Source organism: Convolutriloba macropyga, chromosome 9, assembly GCF_964194025.1.
Source record: "Convolutriloba macropyga chromosome 9, txConMacr16.3, whole genome shotgun sequence".
Classification (NCBI taxonomy): domain Eukaryota; kingdom Metazoa; phylum Xenacoelomorpha; order Acoela; family Convolutidae; genus Convolutriloba; species Convolutriloba macropyga.
The window spans coordinates 14,537,555-14,558,515 of NC_134476.1; the positions used below are offsets into that span (position 1 = coordinate 14,537,555).

At 32.7% G+C, this 20,961-nt stretch overlaps 1 protein-coding gene across 1 annotated transcript in view; it reads right to left on the reverse strand.

Moving 5' to 3' along the window:
- The window catches only part of LOC142346062 (ras-related protein rab7-like), a 35,398-nt gene extending 16,652 nt beyond the window's left edge, over positions 1-18,746 (reverse strand). The window contains exons 1-3 of the mRNA XM_075398555.1: positions 18,481-18,746; positions 15,420-15,767; positions 6,018-6,131 (exon numbers count right to left, since the gene is read on the reverse strand). Of these exons, the coding sequence (XP_075254670.1) occupies positions 6,018-6,131; positions 15,420-15,767; positions 18,481-18,513 (495 nt within the window). The 5' untranslated portion in view covers positions 18,514-18,746. The remainder of the gene's footprint in view (positions 1-6,017; positions 6,132-15,419; positions 15,768-18,480) is intronic.
- Positions 18,747-20,961: the final 2,215 nt, after the last annotated feature.

Below are 20,961 nucleotides of genomic sequence, written 5' to 3' on the forward strand. Positions count from 1 at the left end.
AATTTCAGTACTCTGAATTTGTAAGTTCAGCAATCACCATGAATGCGCGAAGATCAATTCATGCTTCCTTCACAAAGAAACTAAAAGAACTTACAGCTACTTTAGAGCACACAGTTCTTTTGGTTTCTTTATAACAGGTTACAACACAATAACAACTCCCTTCTTCCACTACAGCTAAATATTTGATCAACAAAAATTAATCTCCAACGCTAATAAAAAATAGGCAGGTATAAAAAATAACGTGGGGCCTAAAAATAGCGTTCAATCTCATTCTAGTGACGAGTATGCAGTGGTTAGTTCTGAACACTTGATGTAAACAAAAAACAGTTTAAAATGAGGCTTTAATGAAATTTATTACTGCTTCGGAACCCTCAAAATCTAAACACAGCATCCTTTTCCTAACATGGCTAATTTCTTCAGACGACTTGCAAAAGAACATTCATGCAACTTCAAAGCCTTTCAATGGCCTAGATCTTTCCATGAAAAAAAAAAACTGCCTGAGTTTTTTATTGCTTTGTGAAGGAAACATCTAAAGCAACTAAACTAACACTTATCTAAACAGAAAACAGTACGGAAAACAGTACTTATCCAAACGGAAAAAAGTAAACAAACCTTTTTCACAAGACTACCAATTTATCATGTAGCTTTTCGAACACAACAAACTTATCTTTACACATAGCTAAAGAAAACTGTTTCTTGTCTTAACAAGGAGGCTTGGTAATGTGCATTCGCACATGATGTTCCGAACCCGCCCATCCAAGTTTTGTGTTATTAGTCTACCGAATGAGGAAGAGAAAGAAAAGGTTCGAAAACTCTAATAACTTTCAGCAAACAATTAAAGCTGGACTAGAGAGCCGATGACACTTGCCATCAATGAGAATACTGGACAGGATACACCCAAAAACAAATACTAGCAAACATTATTTATGACCAAAACTCCATGAAAAAATTAAAAAAACAGAAATTAACAAATTGAAGAACGAATCCAATAAAACCCGACCTAAACCAACCAAACTGTACTTCATTAGAAGTTCATTGGATAAGATATACGACCTCTCAATAATAAGACTCGGTGACAGGCCGACAAAAAAAGCAAAAAGGGCAAAGTTCAAAAAAACGATTCTTTCTTTTTGAAAACAACTAATTTCAAATTGGTTGAAACGAAACCACTTCATATCACCTTGGCTCATTAGGAAGGCTAATTTGTACGTGAAGCAATTAAAACCTGGCGTTGTCCGTAATATGTTGGACGACTGCAAAACTAACAGCGCCAATTGGGCCAACCCATTAGTGTGATAATGTGGAAAGCAAACAGAGAACTCACAATAAGCGAATATCCAAAAATCAAACATTTTTAAATAAAAATGCGTAGTACCAAACTCAAGAAGCCATTGGTTTAAAATAAAACTATAGTAAAGATTGTATCATTAATTACTGGAAAAAGGATGCAACCTATTGTTACAGAGACCAAGCTACAAAATTGAAAGAAATAATACAAAAGTGACAAAGCCAAAAATCAACAGATTTTTTAGAAGAAATATTTTCAAAACTCCTAAAAAGCACAAGCTTCGAACTTTAAACAAAAAGAGATCAATTTACAACTTCTCATGAATCCTGTTGTGCTGGTTATTTTTTTGGCCAAATCATAGGACAACAAAAGAAACAGCAAATACGGATAAAGTAGAAATTTCACAAACTTTTTTTTGAAGCCACAGTATTGAAGCCCTTATATCTATAATACATTAAAAAACCGTTAAGAACTATAAACTGACGAAAGCGATTATTTGATTTGCGTCAGTCTTTTGATATTAATTGGGTCTTCTAGGCGAAGCCTCTTCGTGAAAAAGACAACAAATTGAACCACAATTACTGACTAGTATCGAAAACACAAAAAAATCTTATGCAAACACATTTCTAATCTCTATAGACATCTGCCAAAACATAAACAACAGCAGAAATAATGATTAGATGCTTAGAGTAACAAAATTGATGAGTTCTGTCAATAATAAGACATAATTAATTGTTGAAGACAAAGATAACAAAAAACGGGAAAAACAAAAATGTTTTCTTTAAAGAAAACAATTGAAAGTCTTTAAAACCGTTAACCATAAACTGAAATCAGGAAACAGATTCAGTTAACAAATCATGAAAACGTTCAATGCTTTTGATTGTCATAAATATACCAAACGACAACAAAAAAAGACGATATTTAGAGGCAAAAACAAAAAATCTAGTAAATCTTGTGGGAGCACGGATGCGCAGCCGTTCAAATTTCAAGCTATAAAACGAATTCATTGAACAAGTTCTTTTGCGCAAGTGTTCAATGCAAATTAGAACTATTTTTAGTTTGAAAAAAAAGAAAAGAGCAATGCCAATCCCAGATGCAGAAAAACATGCAAAAATTGAGAAATACAAAATTCTTTTTTTTAAAAATTTAATTGAAAGCCGTTAAAGCTCTTAGCTCTAATCCAAAATCAGTGACCAGATTCATTTAAACGTCTATTGAAGCAATCAAGGCTTTTTATTGACAGGGATATGTGGTGTTAAAATGAAAAGAACCACAATTACAGGCATAGAAACAAATCCAGGAAGTTCAGATGCAGGAAAACATGAAAAAATTCACAAAACTTTCATCAAATTTCGTAGTAAGAAAGCCGAAAAAAAACATTACTTGAAAACGAAACCAATGTAAAGAGTTTTTTTCTGCGCTTGGAATAAATTTTGCTCTATATAAATTGAGACTAAGCTATATTTGGACAGAAACAAGATTAAAAATTAACAAATTTCAAAACTTCACTAACATTCTCTTAAAACAAATACAATCAAAGTCATAAGAGGCATTAGATAATAACTGAAGGCATTGCATAGGCTCAACTGCAGCTCATTAGGAACCCATTTGAATCTGTAATTAAAAAAACGAAGTCATGTGGCTGCAAATTTTTAAAAAAGAGTCCAATACAAAAGGAAGTCATTTTAAGTTTACAAATATACATTTTCAAAGCCATAAAAATTAGAGCTTTTCTCTGAAGACAAACTCTATTTTTGTATTGCCTTATTGTGTTTTAAATGGAGTTGATTGTTGTTGATTGGTCAGCGATTTGAAATGATTCATGTCAGTAATCAACATTAAAAAAAATATAGCTGCGAAAAAATTTTTTGAAAAAGACCGCGCCCTAATATAATCCGAATAATAATTGACTGTAAGAATCCATGATGAGTTGACCCCTAGCCTTGATTTTTCTCAACGTCCTACAAAAACATGTAATTAGTCCATTTTGGATCATTTATTAATGAATTATTTCAATAAACCACAAACAAATCATGCGCTTTTTATAATTTCTAAGTTTTTTTTTCAAAAATTTAATTCCAGATAACTACAACAGGAAGCCAATGCACAGCTATCTTTGTAGGAGTTTTCAAAGATTGTGCCAGCAGATTTTAGTCCTCTGCAATTTACAACGAAGTAGGAAACAAAAGCTTATTTGGAGCTTTTTTTGAGTTAAAAAAAGTATCAATTTCGAAAAACTTAGCAGAAATATTAACCAAAAAGCTCGACTAAAACGAGCTGGCGAGCCTTCTCTATCCCTACCGTAAAACCAATAACATAGCTTTTTGAAAAATTTTAAGTTTTATCAAAATTAACAAAAATTTAGTCAAAAATTACGGAAAATGTGAATAAAACAACGGAATTCAATCTATTTTTCTCAAAAAATTAAACCTCGATAACTCCCCGTAAAATGCGAAAATCAAAAAAAATTCTTTTTAATTGCATATTCTACGCTGGACGAGCTGTCTAATGATACCAATCTCAACTCTCTACGATGAACATATCGATCGACCAAAATTGTCTGAACGAAACAAAAAAACCCATTTGAGTATATAGTTCCTCCCCCCACATGTGGGTCGGAACAATAAATAACTTAATAAATAATTGTTTCAAGATTGATATTTCTGCTACTCGACAGGCTATAGTTCAGTTCAAAAGCTTATTTCAAATCTTCGTTATGAGATAAATAGTTCCAGCCACCAGCTCTCTGCAAACGTTTTGATACAAATAACCTATTGAGACTTATTTTTTCATTAGTTTACCAATTTCTTTTTATTTGGTGGTAATTTTCCGGATACATTTTTCTACGAGCAGTATCATTGAAAAGAGAATCGATTGTTGAAGATTTTTTAATTTTTGAAATATTCAGACCAAATATTTCATAAAACATTTTACTCCGTTCACCGTTTCAGGATTCGAGTACAATCAGTTATCTAAATTTGACGCAAAAATTTTAACAAATGTGATTATTCAACTCAAAATTGAACTCAAAAAAACTCGCGCCAAAGAAATGAAAGAATAAATTAACTGATACAAAGTTAGAAAATAAATTTAATTTTAGAGACGCTTATCAACATCCAATTGCGTACATATTCATCACATGTCTATTAATTCATCGCCATCCACAAAACGACAACAGAAAGCGTCGGCCAGAGAACGGTGGATTTTTTCATAAAGAGTGAACAATTGTTGTGCTGACAGAAAGTTAAATACTGACAGAAAGTTCCATCAAACTTTCAATTTTATTTATTTTTTGATATGATACTGAAAGTTTCTGTCAATATGAAAATGAGCAATTTAAAAAGAAAGAAAAATTCACATTTCAAGCAATAAGCAAGGTTGCGGATATGAAATAGAGTAGGTTTACTAATAAACAATAAACATAAACCGACTAACGCCGGATCAATTTCTCTCGAACGACAGGCGTGGGGCAACTTATTTCACAGGTATAGCTTAGAAATTTTTTATGGGCGCAAAACCTCCGGCCTCAAAAGGCTTCGACCCCTCAAACCCCAGAATAGCAGTGCAACAACTTAACCGCTAAGCTACAACCGCTAATAATCGCTAAAGTGTTTGCATTATCAATTTTTGAAAACAGAATTTTTAAACGAAGATTTAAAAAAAGGGGGCAAAGTTATGTCAGCGGTAAAAGAGTTTGAATTTTAAGTTTCAAGAAAACAGAAACCGTTTATGCATTCTGATTTTTCCAGGATTTTCACAATCATTTTCTGTATTTTTTTATCACAAAGTAGTAGCGGTTGACATTATAAAAGAGAATTCTCAATAATTTGCTATTACAGCTTATAGTTTTACAGGAAATAATGAGGAAAAAATCTTTGAAACACAGTGATGCGTTCAGTGTTCATGATTCCAAGAGAAAAATCTCTTCTCAGCCTTCAAATCTTCAATTCTGTACAAAAAATTTGCTTTGGATTGTTCTTCGTAAACAAAACAAGCTACTTTGAAGCCAGGTTCACTATATGTACTTTTACGCATAATTAGTTAATTCTGCTTTTATTCACAATGAAAACGTCGAAACCAACATCTACTAGGTGATTTGTTAATCTATATTATCTATGCTTAGAACTTATACATTTAGAATAATTGGGAAGAAAAAAGAGCAATTTCAGTCACTTGTTTTTTCAACACAAGTAACAGTCAAGTTAAAACAGATTTTGAATTGCTGGTGCAATGAAAACAAAAAAGAGTCAACAGCTGTTAAAAAGAGTTTTATACATTTCTATTGTAGCTTTGGTGAATATTTGTCCAATTTACTTTTGTTACATACAAAACAATCAGTCTGAAATCAAACTGTGTTATAATAATAAACTGTTGATGTTGATCAAGCTGTCCTAAATTTTGAAAATTGGCGATTTCATGACATTTCCATATTAACAGTCGCTCAAAAGCCGCTATTTTATGATGAGTAAAATGTAACACATCCATAACTAAAGGAAAGCGTTCATATTTCTGACAGTGTTCATTGCAGGAATAGATAGTTTTTCAGTTTTATAAAATGAAGATGGCTTGGGACTTTATGTACGTTCGCACATTACCGATACTCCTTGTTTATATCATGCAACAATTATATACTTTAAATTTATTTTAATCAGTTTGTGTTCCTAGCATGTTTAAACATTGGTAATTATTATTTTAATATAATTTACTTAAGAAATAATAATGTACTGACTTGCTCGACGTTTATTCCCTCCTTGGCGCTGGTCTCAAAGTAGGGGGTGTTATTCTTCGACTGGCACCACTGTTGTGCCCTCTTCACTCCAACCGCCCTGTTTTCCAAGTCCACCTGAACACCATTTCCTTTATTTATATAGCCATATACTTTCTCAGTTTAGAGACCAATGATGAACATATGATCATTGTACATATAAACATATGAACAATGATCTAATAAATAACAAAAACAAAAGAGAGAAAAAACGGATCTATTTTGTTTCGCCCCCCCCCCCCACAGTGTTTTTTATGACCCCCAGTTACAATTTTTATGTTGTTATATAGCACATTACTATGTAAGAAAATAGCACGTGCGCCTGGGGGTCATAAAAGATTTATGCTCACTAAGCTGGGGGGCCGAAACAGAACAGTTCCGAGAAAACAGATGGCTGATTTTCGCTTCAGTGGATACGTCAGTAAATCAATTTAAACCAAAATTATAAATGAAACTATAACAAAATTTTAAATAAAATGAAGTTAATTGAAAGAAATTAAACCAAAATAAAAATGAATTCATACCAAAGTTCTATACATAACCAACTGACGTCGAACAATTTGCTCTCAAACAACCGGCGAGCTGTTAGCTTCGTTAGTAGCTAGCCACGGTTTAGTGAGGCTAGCTTTAGATTAATTGAAGGGGCGTGAGGGGAGCACAGTGGATGGGGGACCACCCTTCACACCATAAGTATAAGTCTCCAAAACAGTTTCTGGATCGCATACTTGGAGGCTAATGAGCTGAAAGGCTCTACGAAACTTAATGCCCGCTGAGCGCTACCTGTTTTCCCGTTTCTGAGGACGAAAAGACAAATGGGTCAGACGACAAATCAGTCAAGCAACCAAGCAAAAACTTACATAAAAAGACCACAGGACTAATATGATTGCTACAAACTTCGTTTGAGAGCAGTTAATAATATACAATATTTTGCGAGAGCTATTCGAAATTTAAAGGCTATGCATACATTCAGCACAGAAAAGATACGCATTATTTTGTTAACGCGTGCCGAATAACAAAAATTTTTAAAAAGAATCCAGCGTTTCAGCACGTCTGAAAAGCGACAAATACGCGACTGACTCTATTGGCTATTTTGAAAGGAACAGTCAACTTACATCTTTCTCCTCGCAAAAAATTACCCTTTAGCCCATGGTTTTCTTTATAGTATGCATACTAAGCAATTAACGTCAAATTTTATAATTAGAATTATTGTTCCAAACTGATTTGGAGGGAACTATATAATCAAATAGGTTTTCATGTTCAATCAGTTTTGGTCGATCGATATTTTCATCGTTGACAAATGTGAGTGGTATCTTTAAAATGCTCGTCCAGCGTAGATTTCCGGCTTGATTTTTATTTCTAAATTTCGTTTTTTCGACGAGTTATTGAGGTTTAAAGTTTAATGTGAACACGTGATATTTGGCATGGTTTTGATCACTTTTATTGTAGAATTTGTTCAAACTAAGATTTTTACTGTTAAAATGTTAATTCAAAATTACATTTTACGCTTCAAAATCAAATTGGCAATTAGTTGACATTTCAATGTTAAGTCACTCAAAAGCCTCTATTTTATTATTAGTATTGGTTTATTAGTTTTACTTTTAGTAAAAGGTAATATATCCATTGCTAAATGAAAGCGTTTATAGTTCTGGCAGTGTTCATTGCCAGAGTACAAAGCTTTTCACTTTTATAAATTGAAGATGACATGGGGCTTTAAGTGCATTCAATCATATTACAAGTAAAAACCTTAAATTTGTTTTAATCAGTTTGTGTTCCTAGCGAGTTCAAATTTCGGTTATTGCTTTTATATAATTAACTTAAGAAATAATAATCTACTGACTTGCTCGACGCTTATTTCCTCCTTGACGCTGGTCTGAAAGTAGGTGGTGTTATCCTTCGACTAGCACCACTGTTTTGGCCTCTTCAATTCAACTGCCCTTTTTTCCAAGTCCAACTGAACACAAATTTCTTCATTTGCATAGCCATACTTTCTCAATTTATAGACAAATGATGCACAAATGATCTATGTGCATATAAACATATGAACGATGATCTAATAAAGAAAAAAGCAAAAGAGGCCAAAAAAACCGACGGCTTTTGTTCGCATCCAGCCATTGGATACGTCAGTAAGTGAATTTAAACCAAAATAAAACATAAATATATAAAAAGTTAGTTAAATTAAATTTTTTAACTGAAATTAAACCAAAATTATAATGAAATTATACCAAAGTTCTAAATATAACAAACTAACGTCGAAAGATTTGCTCACAAACGACCGGCGAGATGTTGGCTTCGTTAGTAGCTAGCCACGGCTTAGTGTGGCTACCCCTAGTTTAATTGAAGGGGCGCGAGGGGAGCACAGTGGAGGGGGAGGTGTTGTTTTGTTCGGGGGATAAACCTCCTAAAACCACCTTTCACGCCATAAGTATATTTCTCCAAAACAGTTTCTGCATTGCATGCTTTGGGCTAAAAAATTATAAGAAACTTAATGCCCCGTGAGCGCTACCAATTTTCACGTTTTTGAGGACGAATGACGAACGGGTCAGAAGAAAATTCGACCAAGCAAAAACTCGCATAAAAAAGACAACTTGACGAATGTAATTGCTAGAAACTTTGTTTGAGAGCAATTAATAATATACAATATTTTGTACAATTTTTACAGGTGCAATTCGGTCCTTAAAGGCTACGCATGCATTCAGCACAGAAAAGCTACGTATTAGTTTGTTAACGCGTGCCAAATTACAAAACCTTCAAAAAGGATAACAACGTTTCAGCACGTCTGAAAAGCGACAAATACACAACTGACTCTATTGGCTATTTTAAAAGGAACAGTCAGTTTACATCTTTCTCGCAAAAAATACTCATTAACCCAAAAAAACTCTTTTTAGTTTTCATGCTATGCAATTAACTTCAATTTTGGCTATTAGTTTTTTTGTTGCAACTTGACTTGTTGGGGGAGAGTAAATAAATAATCAAATAGGTTTTTTTCTTCAGTCAATTTCGTCCGATCGATTTATTCATTGTTGACAAATGTGAGTGATATAATTTAAAAACTCGTCCACCGTAATTTTCGAGCTCAAATTTCTGTTTTCAATTTTCTTTTCTCGAAGAGTTATTGACGTTTAAAATTTCGTGTTAACACGTGATATTTGGCATTACTTTGTTCACTTTAAGGCAATTTTCTTTCAAATTAAGATTTTTTTCATAAAATAATAATTCAAAATTACATTTTATGCATCAAAATTAAACATATTTTTGTACTTACTATACGAAACAAAATAAAAATTCTCGGAGGGATTTTTAGAAATTAAAAATTGAGTTCTAATTGAGAGCTGTTTTTAAAAACTTTTTCTTCTTTTTGTTATTATTTTAAGTCATTTAGAGATTAGTCACTTTTGATATTCAGTTCCGTTAAAGACAGACATTATTTACAGTCAAATGATGCCCAATGAACAGGTTTTTCGTTTTGAAGGAATCGCTCAAAATTTTTATGGCTTCGGCTCTCCATCTTTTTCGGCCGATCGATCTATTCGGCCGATCGATCTATTCGGCTGATCGACCGGCCGATCGATCTAATCATCGTTGACAAATGTTAGTGATATCTTTAAAAAGTTTATCCAGGGTAGATTTCGAGCTTAAGTTTTTTTTACAAGTTTTCGTTTTTTCGAGGAGTTAAAATTTAGCTTAAACACGTGATGTTTGGCATGCTTTGTTCTCTTTTTTTGTAATTTTCGTTCAAATTAAGATTTTTTTCTGTTAAAATGTTAATTCAAAATTACATTTTATGCATCAAAACAAATTGGCAATTCCTTGACATTTACATGTTAGGTCACTGAAAAGCCGCTATTTTGTTATTAGTATTAGTTTATTAGTTTTGTTTTTTAGTAAAAGCTAAAACATCCATTGCTAAATGAAAGCGTTTATAGTTCTTGCAGTGTTCATTGCCGGAGTACAAAGCTTTTCAATTTTGTAAATTGAAGATCATTTTGGGCTTTATGAGCATTCAATCAAATTAAAAGAATATACCTTAAATTTTTGTTAATCAATTTATGTTTCTAGCATGTTTAATTTTTGGTTACTACTTTTATATGATTGATTTAAGAAATAATAATCTACTGACTTGCGCGACGTTTTTTTCCTCATTGGCGCTGGTTTGAAAGTAGATGGTGTTATTTTTCGACTAGCACCACTGTTCAGCTCTCTTTACTTTAACCGCCCTGTTTTCCAAGTCCAACTGTACACCAATTTCTTCATTTAAATAGCCATACCTTCTCAATTTACAAACCAAGGATGAACAAAATATCTTTGTGCATATAAACATATGAACGATGATCTAATAAAGAACAAAAACAAAAGAGGCAAAAAACAGATGTTTTTTCGCATCCAAACTTAATATGCGCTGAGTGCTACCAATTTTCACGTTTTTGAGGACGAATGACGAATGGGTCAGACGAAAAATCGATCAAGCAAAAACGCATAAATAGATAACTTGACTAATGTAGTTGCTACAAAGTTTGTTTGAGCGCAATTAATAATAAACAATATTTTGTACAAATTTTTACAGGTGCAATTCGGTCTTTAAAGGCTACGCAAGCATTCAGCACTGAAAAGCTGCGCATTAGTTTGTTAAACCGTGCCAAATTACAAAACTTTTTTTGAAAGATTCCAACGTTTCAGCACGTCTGAAAATCGACAAATGCGCAACTCACTCTATTGGCTATTTTGAAAGGAACAGTCAATTTACACCTTTCTTGCAAAAAAGTACTCAATAGCCCAAAAAAACTCTTTTTTGTTTTCATGCTATGCAATTAACCTCAATTTTGCTTATTAGTTTTTTTGATGCAACTTGACTTGTTGGGGGGGGAGAGTAACTAAATAATCAAATAGGTTTTTTTCTTCAGTCAATTTTGGCCGATTGATATATTCATCGTTGACAAATGTGAGTGATATCATTTAAAAACTCGTCTACCGTAATTTTCGAGTTCAAATTTTTGTTTTCAATTTTCTTTTCTCGAGGAGTTATTGAGGTTTAAAATTTCGTGTTAACACGTGATATTTGGCATTACTTTGTTCACTTTTAAGGTAATTTTCTTTCAAATTAAGATTTTTTTTATAAAATAATAATTCAAAATTACATTTGATGCATCAAATTTAACTGACTCTATGGGCAAATTAGAAAGGAACTGTCAACTTACATCCTTCTCCTCGCAAAGAATTACCCTTTAGCCCATGATTTTCTTTATAGTATGCATACTAAGCAATTAACGTCAATTTTTATAATTAGAATTTTTGTTCCAAACTGATTTGGAGGGAACTATATAATCAAATGGGTTTTCATGTTCAATCAGTTTTGGCCGATCGATATTTTCATCGTTGACAAATGTGAGTGGTATCTTTAAAATGCTCGTCCAGCGTAGATTTCCGGCTTGATTTTTTATTTCTAAATTTCGTTTTTTTCGACGAGTTATTGAGGTTTAAAGTTTAATGTGAACACGTGATATTTGGCATGGTTTTGAACACTTTTATTGTAGAATTTGTTCAAACTAAGATTTTTACTGTTAAAATGTTAATTCAAAATTACATTTTATGCTTCAAAATCAAATTGGCAATTAGTTGACGTTTCAATGTTAAGTCACTCAAAAGCCGCTATTTTATTATTAGTATTGGTTTATTAGTTTTACTTTTAGTAAAAGATAATATTTCCATTGCTAAATGAAGACATTTATAGTTCTTGCAGTTTTCATTGCCGGAGTACAAAGCTTTTCAATTTTGTAAATTGAAGATCATTTTGGGCTTTATGTGCATTAAATCAAATTACAAGTATATACCTTAAATTTTTGTTAATCAATTTGTGTTTCTAGCATGTTTAATTTTTGGTTACTACATTTATATGATTGATCTAAGAAAAGTTATTCTTCGACTAGCACCACTGTTGTGCCCTCTTCACTTCAACCGCCTTTTTTCCAAGTCCAACTGAACACAATATCTTCAATTAAATAGCCATACTTTCTCGATTTACAAACCAATGATCAAAAAATGATCTTTGTGTGTGTAAACATATGAACGATGATCTAATAAAGAACAAAAACAAAAGAAGCAAAAAACAGATGGTTTTTTCGCATCCAGCCATTGGATACATAAGATAATTAGTTTAAACAATAGTTTAATGCATGAATCTATGAAAAAATTATTAAATTAATTCATTTAACTAAAATTAAACCAAAATTATATTGAGTTTATACAAAAGTTCGATACATAACCAACTAACGTCGAAAGGTTTGCTCTCAAACGACCGGCGGGCTGTTGGCTTCGTTGTTAGCTAGCCACGGTTCAGTGAGGCTAGCTTTAACTCATTTCAAGGGGCGTGAGGTGAGCGCAGCCGAAGAGGCAACGGTTGGAGGGGTTTTTTGGCCACACGGGGCCATTGCGACCTGAACACAATGAAGGGTTGGGCTGGGGATGAAGCTAGCGGAAACGCCCTTCACATTATAAGTATAGTTTCAGTGAATCGCATACTTTGAGACTAGTGGGCTGAAAGGCTCTAAAAGCTTTTAATGCACGCTGAGCTCTACCTGTTCTTCCCGTTTTGAGGACGAAATGTCAAATGGGTCAGACGAAAAATCGATCAAGCAAAAACTTGCAAATGAAAGATAACTTGACTAATATTATTCTATTATTGCTACAAACTTCGTTTGAGAGTAAATAATAATATACAAAATTTTGCAAGTGCTATCCGAACATTAAAAGCTATGCATATATTCAGGACAGAAAAGCTACGCATTAGTCTGTAAACAGGTGCCGAATTACGAAAACTTTTTAAAAGGATTCCAACTTTTCAGCACGTCTGAAAAACGACAAATACGCGATTGACTCTATTTGCTATTTTGAAAGGAACAGTCATCTTACATCTTTCTTCTCGCAAAATTCACCCATTAGACCAAAAGACTCTTTATAGTATTCATGCTTTGTAATTAACGTCAATTTGAATTATTAGTTTTTTTGTTGCAACTTGAATTGTTGGGGGGAGAGTAACTATATAATCAAATGGGTTTTTTTGTTCAGTCGATTTTGGCCGACCGATATATTCATCGTTGACAAATGTGAGTGGTATCATTAAAAAACTCGTCAAGAGTAGATTTCGAGCTCAAAGTTTTGTTTTCATTTTTCTCTTTTCGAGGAATTTTTGAGGCTTAAATTTTTGTCTAAACACGTGATAATTTGCATTATTTTGTTCACATTTAAGGAAATTTGCGTTCAAATTAAGATTTTTTTCATAAAAAATAATAATTCAAAATTACATTTTATGCTTCAAAATTAAACAAATTTTTTGTACTTACTATAAGAAACGCAATAGAAAGGCCAATTATGGTCTCGGAGGGATTTTTAAAATTTGATACTATTTTGTTATTATTTGAAAGCACTTAGATATTAGTCACTTTTGATATTCAGTTCCGTTAAAGACAGACCTCATTTACAGTCAAATGATGCCCAATGAACAATTAATTCGTTTTGAAGGAATCGCTCAAAGTTTTTTTGGCTTAGTTTCGCGTAATTTTTGAAGAAATTTTGATTTTTCTTAGGATTTTAAAGTTTTTGTTGATTTTTGGCAGTCTCGTCCAATAGTGTTGATATAAGCTCCCATATAGGCATGAATTAATTCTATCTAGTGCTTTGACTGGACGCAAATCTAATGGCTGTTAAGAATTAAAACACAATTTTATTTTTAAAAAAATTAACAATAACCGATCTGAAACTTATTTCTGTGTAAAAGTCAGTCAGTCTCAATAAAGACAAGACCACTTTTCTCTACTGCAACCAAAAATAATTTTTTTAGTGGTAATATCTACTAACTATTGGTTTTATGACTTCGATGCCACGAGTTTTCCTATTTTTTTTTTATTTTTTGAAATTTTTTTATATTTTTGTTGTCTTTTCAATTCTTATCATATTATCCTAAAATTGACAATTCCCATTGGCTTAGAGAAGACGTTCAATGAATTACAGATAAAGTTAACCAGAAAATCCTACGTTTGAAATATCTTCGACACTTTCTTCTCGCTTTTTTCTACTGAATTTAATGTTTTCGCCTGTATTTGTTGTTGCTGTTTTCACAGTCATAAGAGTTATTGTTATGTCTTATTGATAACTACTAAATTGTAAACATCATTATCTTCACATCGGAGGATAACTTAGCGTATTTTTTGACCTTCGTTGAAAGCTATTGAATTTAATGCCGTTGTTACTACAGATTTTCTCAAAAATTTCGTGGTCTAATTTTATTTCTTCTGGTTTGTTGTTTCTTAAAGTCATTTTGTTACAAAAAATAATCCCACTGCTGTTGAAAATTTATTTGAAATTAAAATTTTTCTACTGAGTATTTCATTTTCTATTGGCTTTGACAATTTTCTCTCAATTAATTTGCTGTTTTTGCCTGTTTCTTTTACTCTTTATGTAGTCGGAAATTTATTTCTTAATGCTGATAGTTCTCGCCAGTTTCTAATTGAGGATTGATTCAACTTAATCAATGTAGTCAGTCTTGCTAAGTGTCTCAAAGTTTTTGATAGTTGTTTTCAAATTTTTTTGAATACTTTTCAGTTTTTGTTGTTCTTTTTGTCAACTTTTAACTTATTCTCATCATTGAGAGGTCCCATCCGCTTCCGTTTAACTCAAACTTTAACGTGTTTTTTGATATTATTGCGAAACTGTTGTTTTGGTTTTTGGACAATATGCGTTTTCATAAACATTTTTTGAGTGGTCAATGTTTGTGTTTCTTTTAACATATCCCAATGATTTTCACATTAGGCCCAGGTAGACATATTTCACCCTTTAGTATAATTTTAGTGAATTTGTATAAACAGCAATTGAAATAAAAAACATAGTAACCAAATAATAGCTGATGGCTTTAATCAACGAAATAATTTGTGTTTTCGCAGTTTGTTTGTATTTTTTATTTATTCTGCACCTTTAGACCGTGAGACCGTTTTTATGGTTTGGTCTAGAGTTTCGCCTGATTATTTTTTTGTTGCCTTGTTACCTAGTTTCTTTAAAGAAAAATTCGCATCTTCTTTGTAGTTAAGAAAAAGTATTTCTTCCCTGTTTTGTTAATTTTTTTTTATTCTCGTAGTTTAATTAATGGTAGATTTCGTGAGCGCTCTAATGAGGCATGACATTATGTAGTTCATTAGTAGTTTGGGCATGTAACGATTTCTTTAAACTCGAACATCGATTTTTGATTATCTCTTCCTTTGGTTGACAATGAAAACAAAACTGTAGATGAGCTCGGGTCGGAACATCATGTGCAAAAGCACATTAACGATCCTCTTGTTTGATATAAAAACTGAGATGGAAACCAAAAATTAAATAAAAAACTTTATTTCCGAGCAGCACAATTGGGAACTCCTCTGGGTTGTGAGGGGATGCCTGGATGAGGAACTCGTCTCTCCACGACTCCAGATTGCGAAACGACTGCTGACTTGTGACGTCATACACTAGGACGCAGCAGTCCGCACAGCGGTAGAATGCCACACCCAGTGATTGGAACCTCTCTTGTCCAGCAGTGTCCCAAATTTGCATAGTGACGTTTCTGTCATCAATGAGGACCTCTTTTGTGAGGAAGTCTGCACCTATAGTGGCCTTGTACTGGGCTGTGAATTTCTTGTTCACGTACTGGTTCATTAGGGAGGTCTTGCCAACGCCACTGTCGCCCAACATGATTACCTAGAATGCCCAAATATTCAAAAGAATTGAGGGAACGCACTCATTGAAAGTCCCGGCTAGGTGAATGTTGCTAAAGTAAATCCGAAAATCCGACTTTCATCTCGGACTGCCCGATTAATACCAGATTTCCTGATGAACTTCGTTGGAGCCACGTAACCACCACATGTTTGGAAACATTTGAAAACCCTTGCTGGTTATCTTTTCTCCAATGGGTTTTTCAAATTTCCGTTTTTGCTGAAATACGAAACAAAAATGCAATAAATAGGTTTAGCTTGAACGGAATTCAATCAAAGATTTTTTTTAATTCAACTTTTCACTGAGTTGAGATGAATAAAGCGCATGAGAACTGCTTGAGCTTATTATTAATGCTTACTATTATTAATGAGAAAAAGTGTCATTAGTAAAATAAATTTCTGTTTTGCATTTCCTTCCCTTACTCACTGCTATTTATTTAATAACAAGACGACTGGCGCAAGACTGCGTATCACAGAATGTTCCAACATATGTCTCAAGTTTGTCAAACTTTTTATTCTGAGTTGAAGAATCATTTGAAAGTTGGTTTTTCGAAGCTCGAATTGAAGTATTTTCCTTTTTTTGAAAAAATGAAGATTCCAGAAACCTCTTGATATTATAACTTAACCAGATGAAGAAAAAAAATTGAGTTGCAGTTATTTTGCAGTGAAGAATTGATTTTCAGTTCAAAATCAATTTAATTGAGTCTAGCAGTTCAAAAAGAGCACCAACTGAAAGTTAATTCCAAATTATTTTTAAATCACGCCTCCTCTATTAGAATTATTTCGGATTTCAGGATTTAAGGCGAAACGAAAAAGATTTTTTTTCTTCAAGGTTTAAATCAAAACTAAATTTTTTAATATTCTTCTAGTTGAAAAACGGGATGTTTTTGTACATCGATTGAATCAAGCTGGTAGACTCTGTTGTTTGCTCTTTTCAAATTTCAACAAAATTTGGATCAAGTGAAGATATGCTCATAAGTCAAGTAAGTATCAGACGAGAAGAGCGTAACAGTGTTGAAAAACAATTTTTCTTTGTTTTTTTCTGAAAATATTTTCACTGATGTTTTTCAAAAGTTTCTATTTGTTATCAGTGCAATTCGACCCACACTTCGTGTCTACTGAAACCATTAATTACCTGGAATACATGGTTCTGGAAAATTTGAGTTTCCGTTTCTTTTATTATTTTAACTATTAACATTGAAAAGACTCCTAGCGAAATTCCACTCAGTCGATATTAAAAATTTCCTGAACTGAATAATTTGTTTCTTAATTAAGTAAAAGTACACAAATAACTGCTTCAGAATTTCAGTCAAGTGAAATTAGCAGTCTTTTTTAACCCAGTTGAGAGCTTAAATGAGAGGTTTTTTATGCAAAAGGAACAATCAACAGAAAATAGAACTTTTTATTTTTTATCATAAAAATGAGTTTTCTATTGTTCCACTCTCAAGTATACAATGTATCCCATTTGTGCAAATCTGCAAAACACTATTATTTCAACTTTCAAATGAACTATGCGAGACATGCTTACCTTAAGGTCCCGCAGAAATTGACAAAAATTATTTGAAAATTAGTTTGATCTTTCTATTTGATTAAAAGTTTTAGTAAATTTGAAATCCTGTCTCCGTTGAATCGTGAAGTCTACAAAAAAGAGGCCCTGTTTTGTACACAAAAAATCTTGTTCAGGAAACAACCCCAAAAACATCATTTTGTCTTTTTTGTTCTCTAGAAAAAACGTTTTTATATACATTTGTGTACATCAAGCGTATCACAGATGTTCATTTGGATTCTATTTAAGGCAAATAAATCCACAGAAAACAACTACAAGGTACTATATTTTTCCGATAATAAATATCAAAAGTAGCCATAGGGGGCTAAAAAATCATATTTTTTTCGTTACGATGCTTAAACGAAAAGTGAAAATTGGACTGAAGCAAACATAGATATTCCCCTATTTGCTCGCATATATTTTGAAAATGTTGGAGCAATAATAAAATATTCACATTTAGGCACGGCTAAACCAACTGTAGTCGTAATCGAGAATCAATGCAGTTTACAATAGACGGATTTATTAATGACAATACTCTAATTCCCAGAAGTTGGTGTTAATTAAATCATGGTTGTCATCACATCTTCTGTTTAAATCGAACATCATATCCATTCTCAGCTGCAAATAGGAATATTCCGGTCACGATTCCGTTTCTGGGACTTGATAATTCGTCTTCAAGGCGTCTTAAGACTTCGAAGCTGCAAAAGACTGATTTGAGCTACCAGCTCAATTCTAATACATGTGTGCGTTAACTCTAAGTGAGAAGGCTAAAATGGCTGTGCAAAATCACATACAATCATGAAGCGCGCCTCCTTGTTCAATTCTGAATCCAAGTTCTATGTCTTCTAGATACATCAGCGTCACTTGTTGCACAAATTGTTGACCATTTTATTCATGATAGTTTTCCTCATAAAACTTTCTTTTTAAGGAAAGAGAGGGCCGACGAAGGCTTTGCGCCTCATAAAGGTGCGGGTGGGGTAGGGTCAAAAACAAAATGAATTAAATTGCTGCGTGCGCCAGTAAACTTTTCGGTTAAATTCGTATAAAAATTTGTCATTCTAATTTGAAATGGGTTCAAAAATTGACATGCAGAGTACCCCTTTTCTTTAACTTGATCAAACAGCTCTCAAATTTATCAAAATGGGTTTATTACCTTCAAAAGGACCTTCTCCTTGGCTCCACTCATTTCTTACTTGTTGTTTCTGCTGCTGTTTGGGTGTTAGAGTTCAGAGTCTGTTCAAGATTCAATCGCTACCGTGAGAGGGCGAATGACACGGAACTTGTACGGGAACGATCGGATAACTTGGTAACTCTTTCTCTCTCACTCTCATTTCATGTTGTTGACTCGAGTTAATATGTCAAACCATGAATCACATTTGTCAATTATCATGAACTGCTTTAACTTAATTCAAAATACAAACCACGCATAACTTCATGTTCGAATGAAGCTTACTAGTAGTTTTAACACCAAATAGATTTTCGAGAGAGTCAGTTTACATTTGTTTATTGCTCATTTGTTCTCCCATTGAGAAATTCATGATTAGAAAGAGCTCAAACACATCCAACTTTGGCCTCATGGGTAATGAAATTGACTTTTAAATTAATTGCAAAAATAATTACCAGGTTGCAAATTTACTATTTTAACATGCAAAGCATTTATTTTAACATAACTGCATAAATCTAAAACGATCCCTTAAAATTATGTAAAAAATCTTGAACTATCTTAACTTCTACAATTCAGAGTTTTTGTAAAATTTTTACCAATTTTTGTTAAGAAAAAAAACAGAAAATTATTGAAAAAAGAAGTATCGAAGAGCTTTCTATCAGAACCGATGCAATATGACCGACCAAAGTCGGATCAATTGCTCCCAAACGACTGCCGGCTGAAGTGTTGGCTCTGATGGTCGCTAGTTTTATCATAGGGACTTGTTCACCCCTGCATCTTTTTGAAATACTTATGAGTCAAGAAAATAGCCCAGCCCCAACCACAGATATTTGATATATATTCAAAAGTGGTCGCCTACAAGCAATTACGCAAAAATTCAAAACTACGGTGAAATTTAGGGTACTTTTAGGGCAAGTTATTTTTATTTCACCAACAAATAGTTTGACGAATAATTGTTCCGACCCCTCTTGAGGGGGGAGGAACTATATACTCAAATGGGTTTTTTTTTGTTCAGTCAATTTTGGCCGATCGATATATTCATCGTAGATAGTTGAGACTGGTATTATTAAAAAGCTTGTCCAGTGTAGAACATGGAATTAAAAAGATTTTTTTAACTTTCGTTTTTTAAAGGGAGTTATTGAAGTTTAAACTTTTGAGAAAATAGAGTGAATTCCGTTGATTTTATTCACATTTTTCGGAATTGTGATAGAAAAATTTCGAAAATTTTGCTAAAATTTGCTGGAATTTTTAAAAGAAAGTCTTGTTGATTTTAATTTTAAGGACAGAAAATATTATCGGCTATTTCTATTCAATTTCTTCATCAAAAAATCTTGCTAAACATTTCAAAATCCAGACATTTTCATCAAAAACAGCACGAAATATGTTTCTTCAGTCCACTTTGATTAAGTTTGCAGGAAGTGCACACCCAAACACCACTAACACAATCTTTGTAGATTCCAAGGGGGCAATTTCTACTTCAACTTCCCTTGAGAATGCTCTGTAATTAAAGCTTTGCCGTTTTTTGCTAACTTTACTCGTTGATTATCAAAAACGCAGCATTCATTTTTGATTTTTTAACTAACAAAATATCTATATATACGACATTCGAAAAGTTAGGTGTTCTGAATGGACAAACAGAATTAGCAGGGATAGTTTTGGACCAATCTTGGACTGTTACAATCCAAAAAAAATCTGGATTGTAATCAGTCGGTCTTTTTTATAAAAAAAGTGATCTTTATGTTAATTAAATAACAGAACATTTCAAATCGAAACTTACTAGTGATAGGTCCAATTGGCTCCTTAATTAGTTTTAAATTATTGTATCTAACCTGTTACTTGAAAGCTTATGGTCGTTTTGACTTTTAAAAATATTTGATTTTGAAATAAAAAATGGCTTATTGATTTTTGCCTCCATTTTTTTTCATACTTTGTTATTTTGTAGCTTTGTGTCAGCAGTGAAAGAATGCTTCTTTGTTCTACTGAATTCAAATTCAATCTTTAATGGGGTTTTACGCCTTAAGTTATGGTTTTCTGGCTTTGATACTTCTAGATTTTACATTTTTTTTAATTTTTAGCTTTTTGCCCATTTCTCATGTCTTTGAAATTTGTCGCTTTATCACGTTTTTGACAGTTCATATATCACATTATTGGCTATACAATTGATTATATCATAATCCTTAAAGATTTAGATTACGGTTTTAACGGCTTCGACACTACTTTCTCGAAGAATTTAATTAAACTTTTTAATCTTGTTTTTAACTGTTGTTTCTACTTTGTCTTTTTAGTTGTATGAAATATCCTGTACAAGGACCCCGTCTCATTGGCATTCATGGAAAAAATGATGAGCCGATATTCTGATATTAGTATATAGCTGACGGCTTTCATGACTTTGAAAACGATTGTTTTCCAAAGTTTAAAAAAAACACACATTAATTTCGCAATTTGTTTCCTTTTATTATCCGTTTGTTA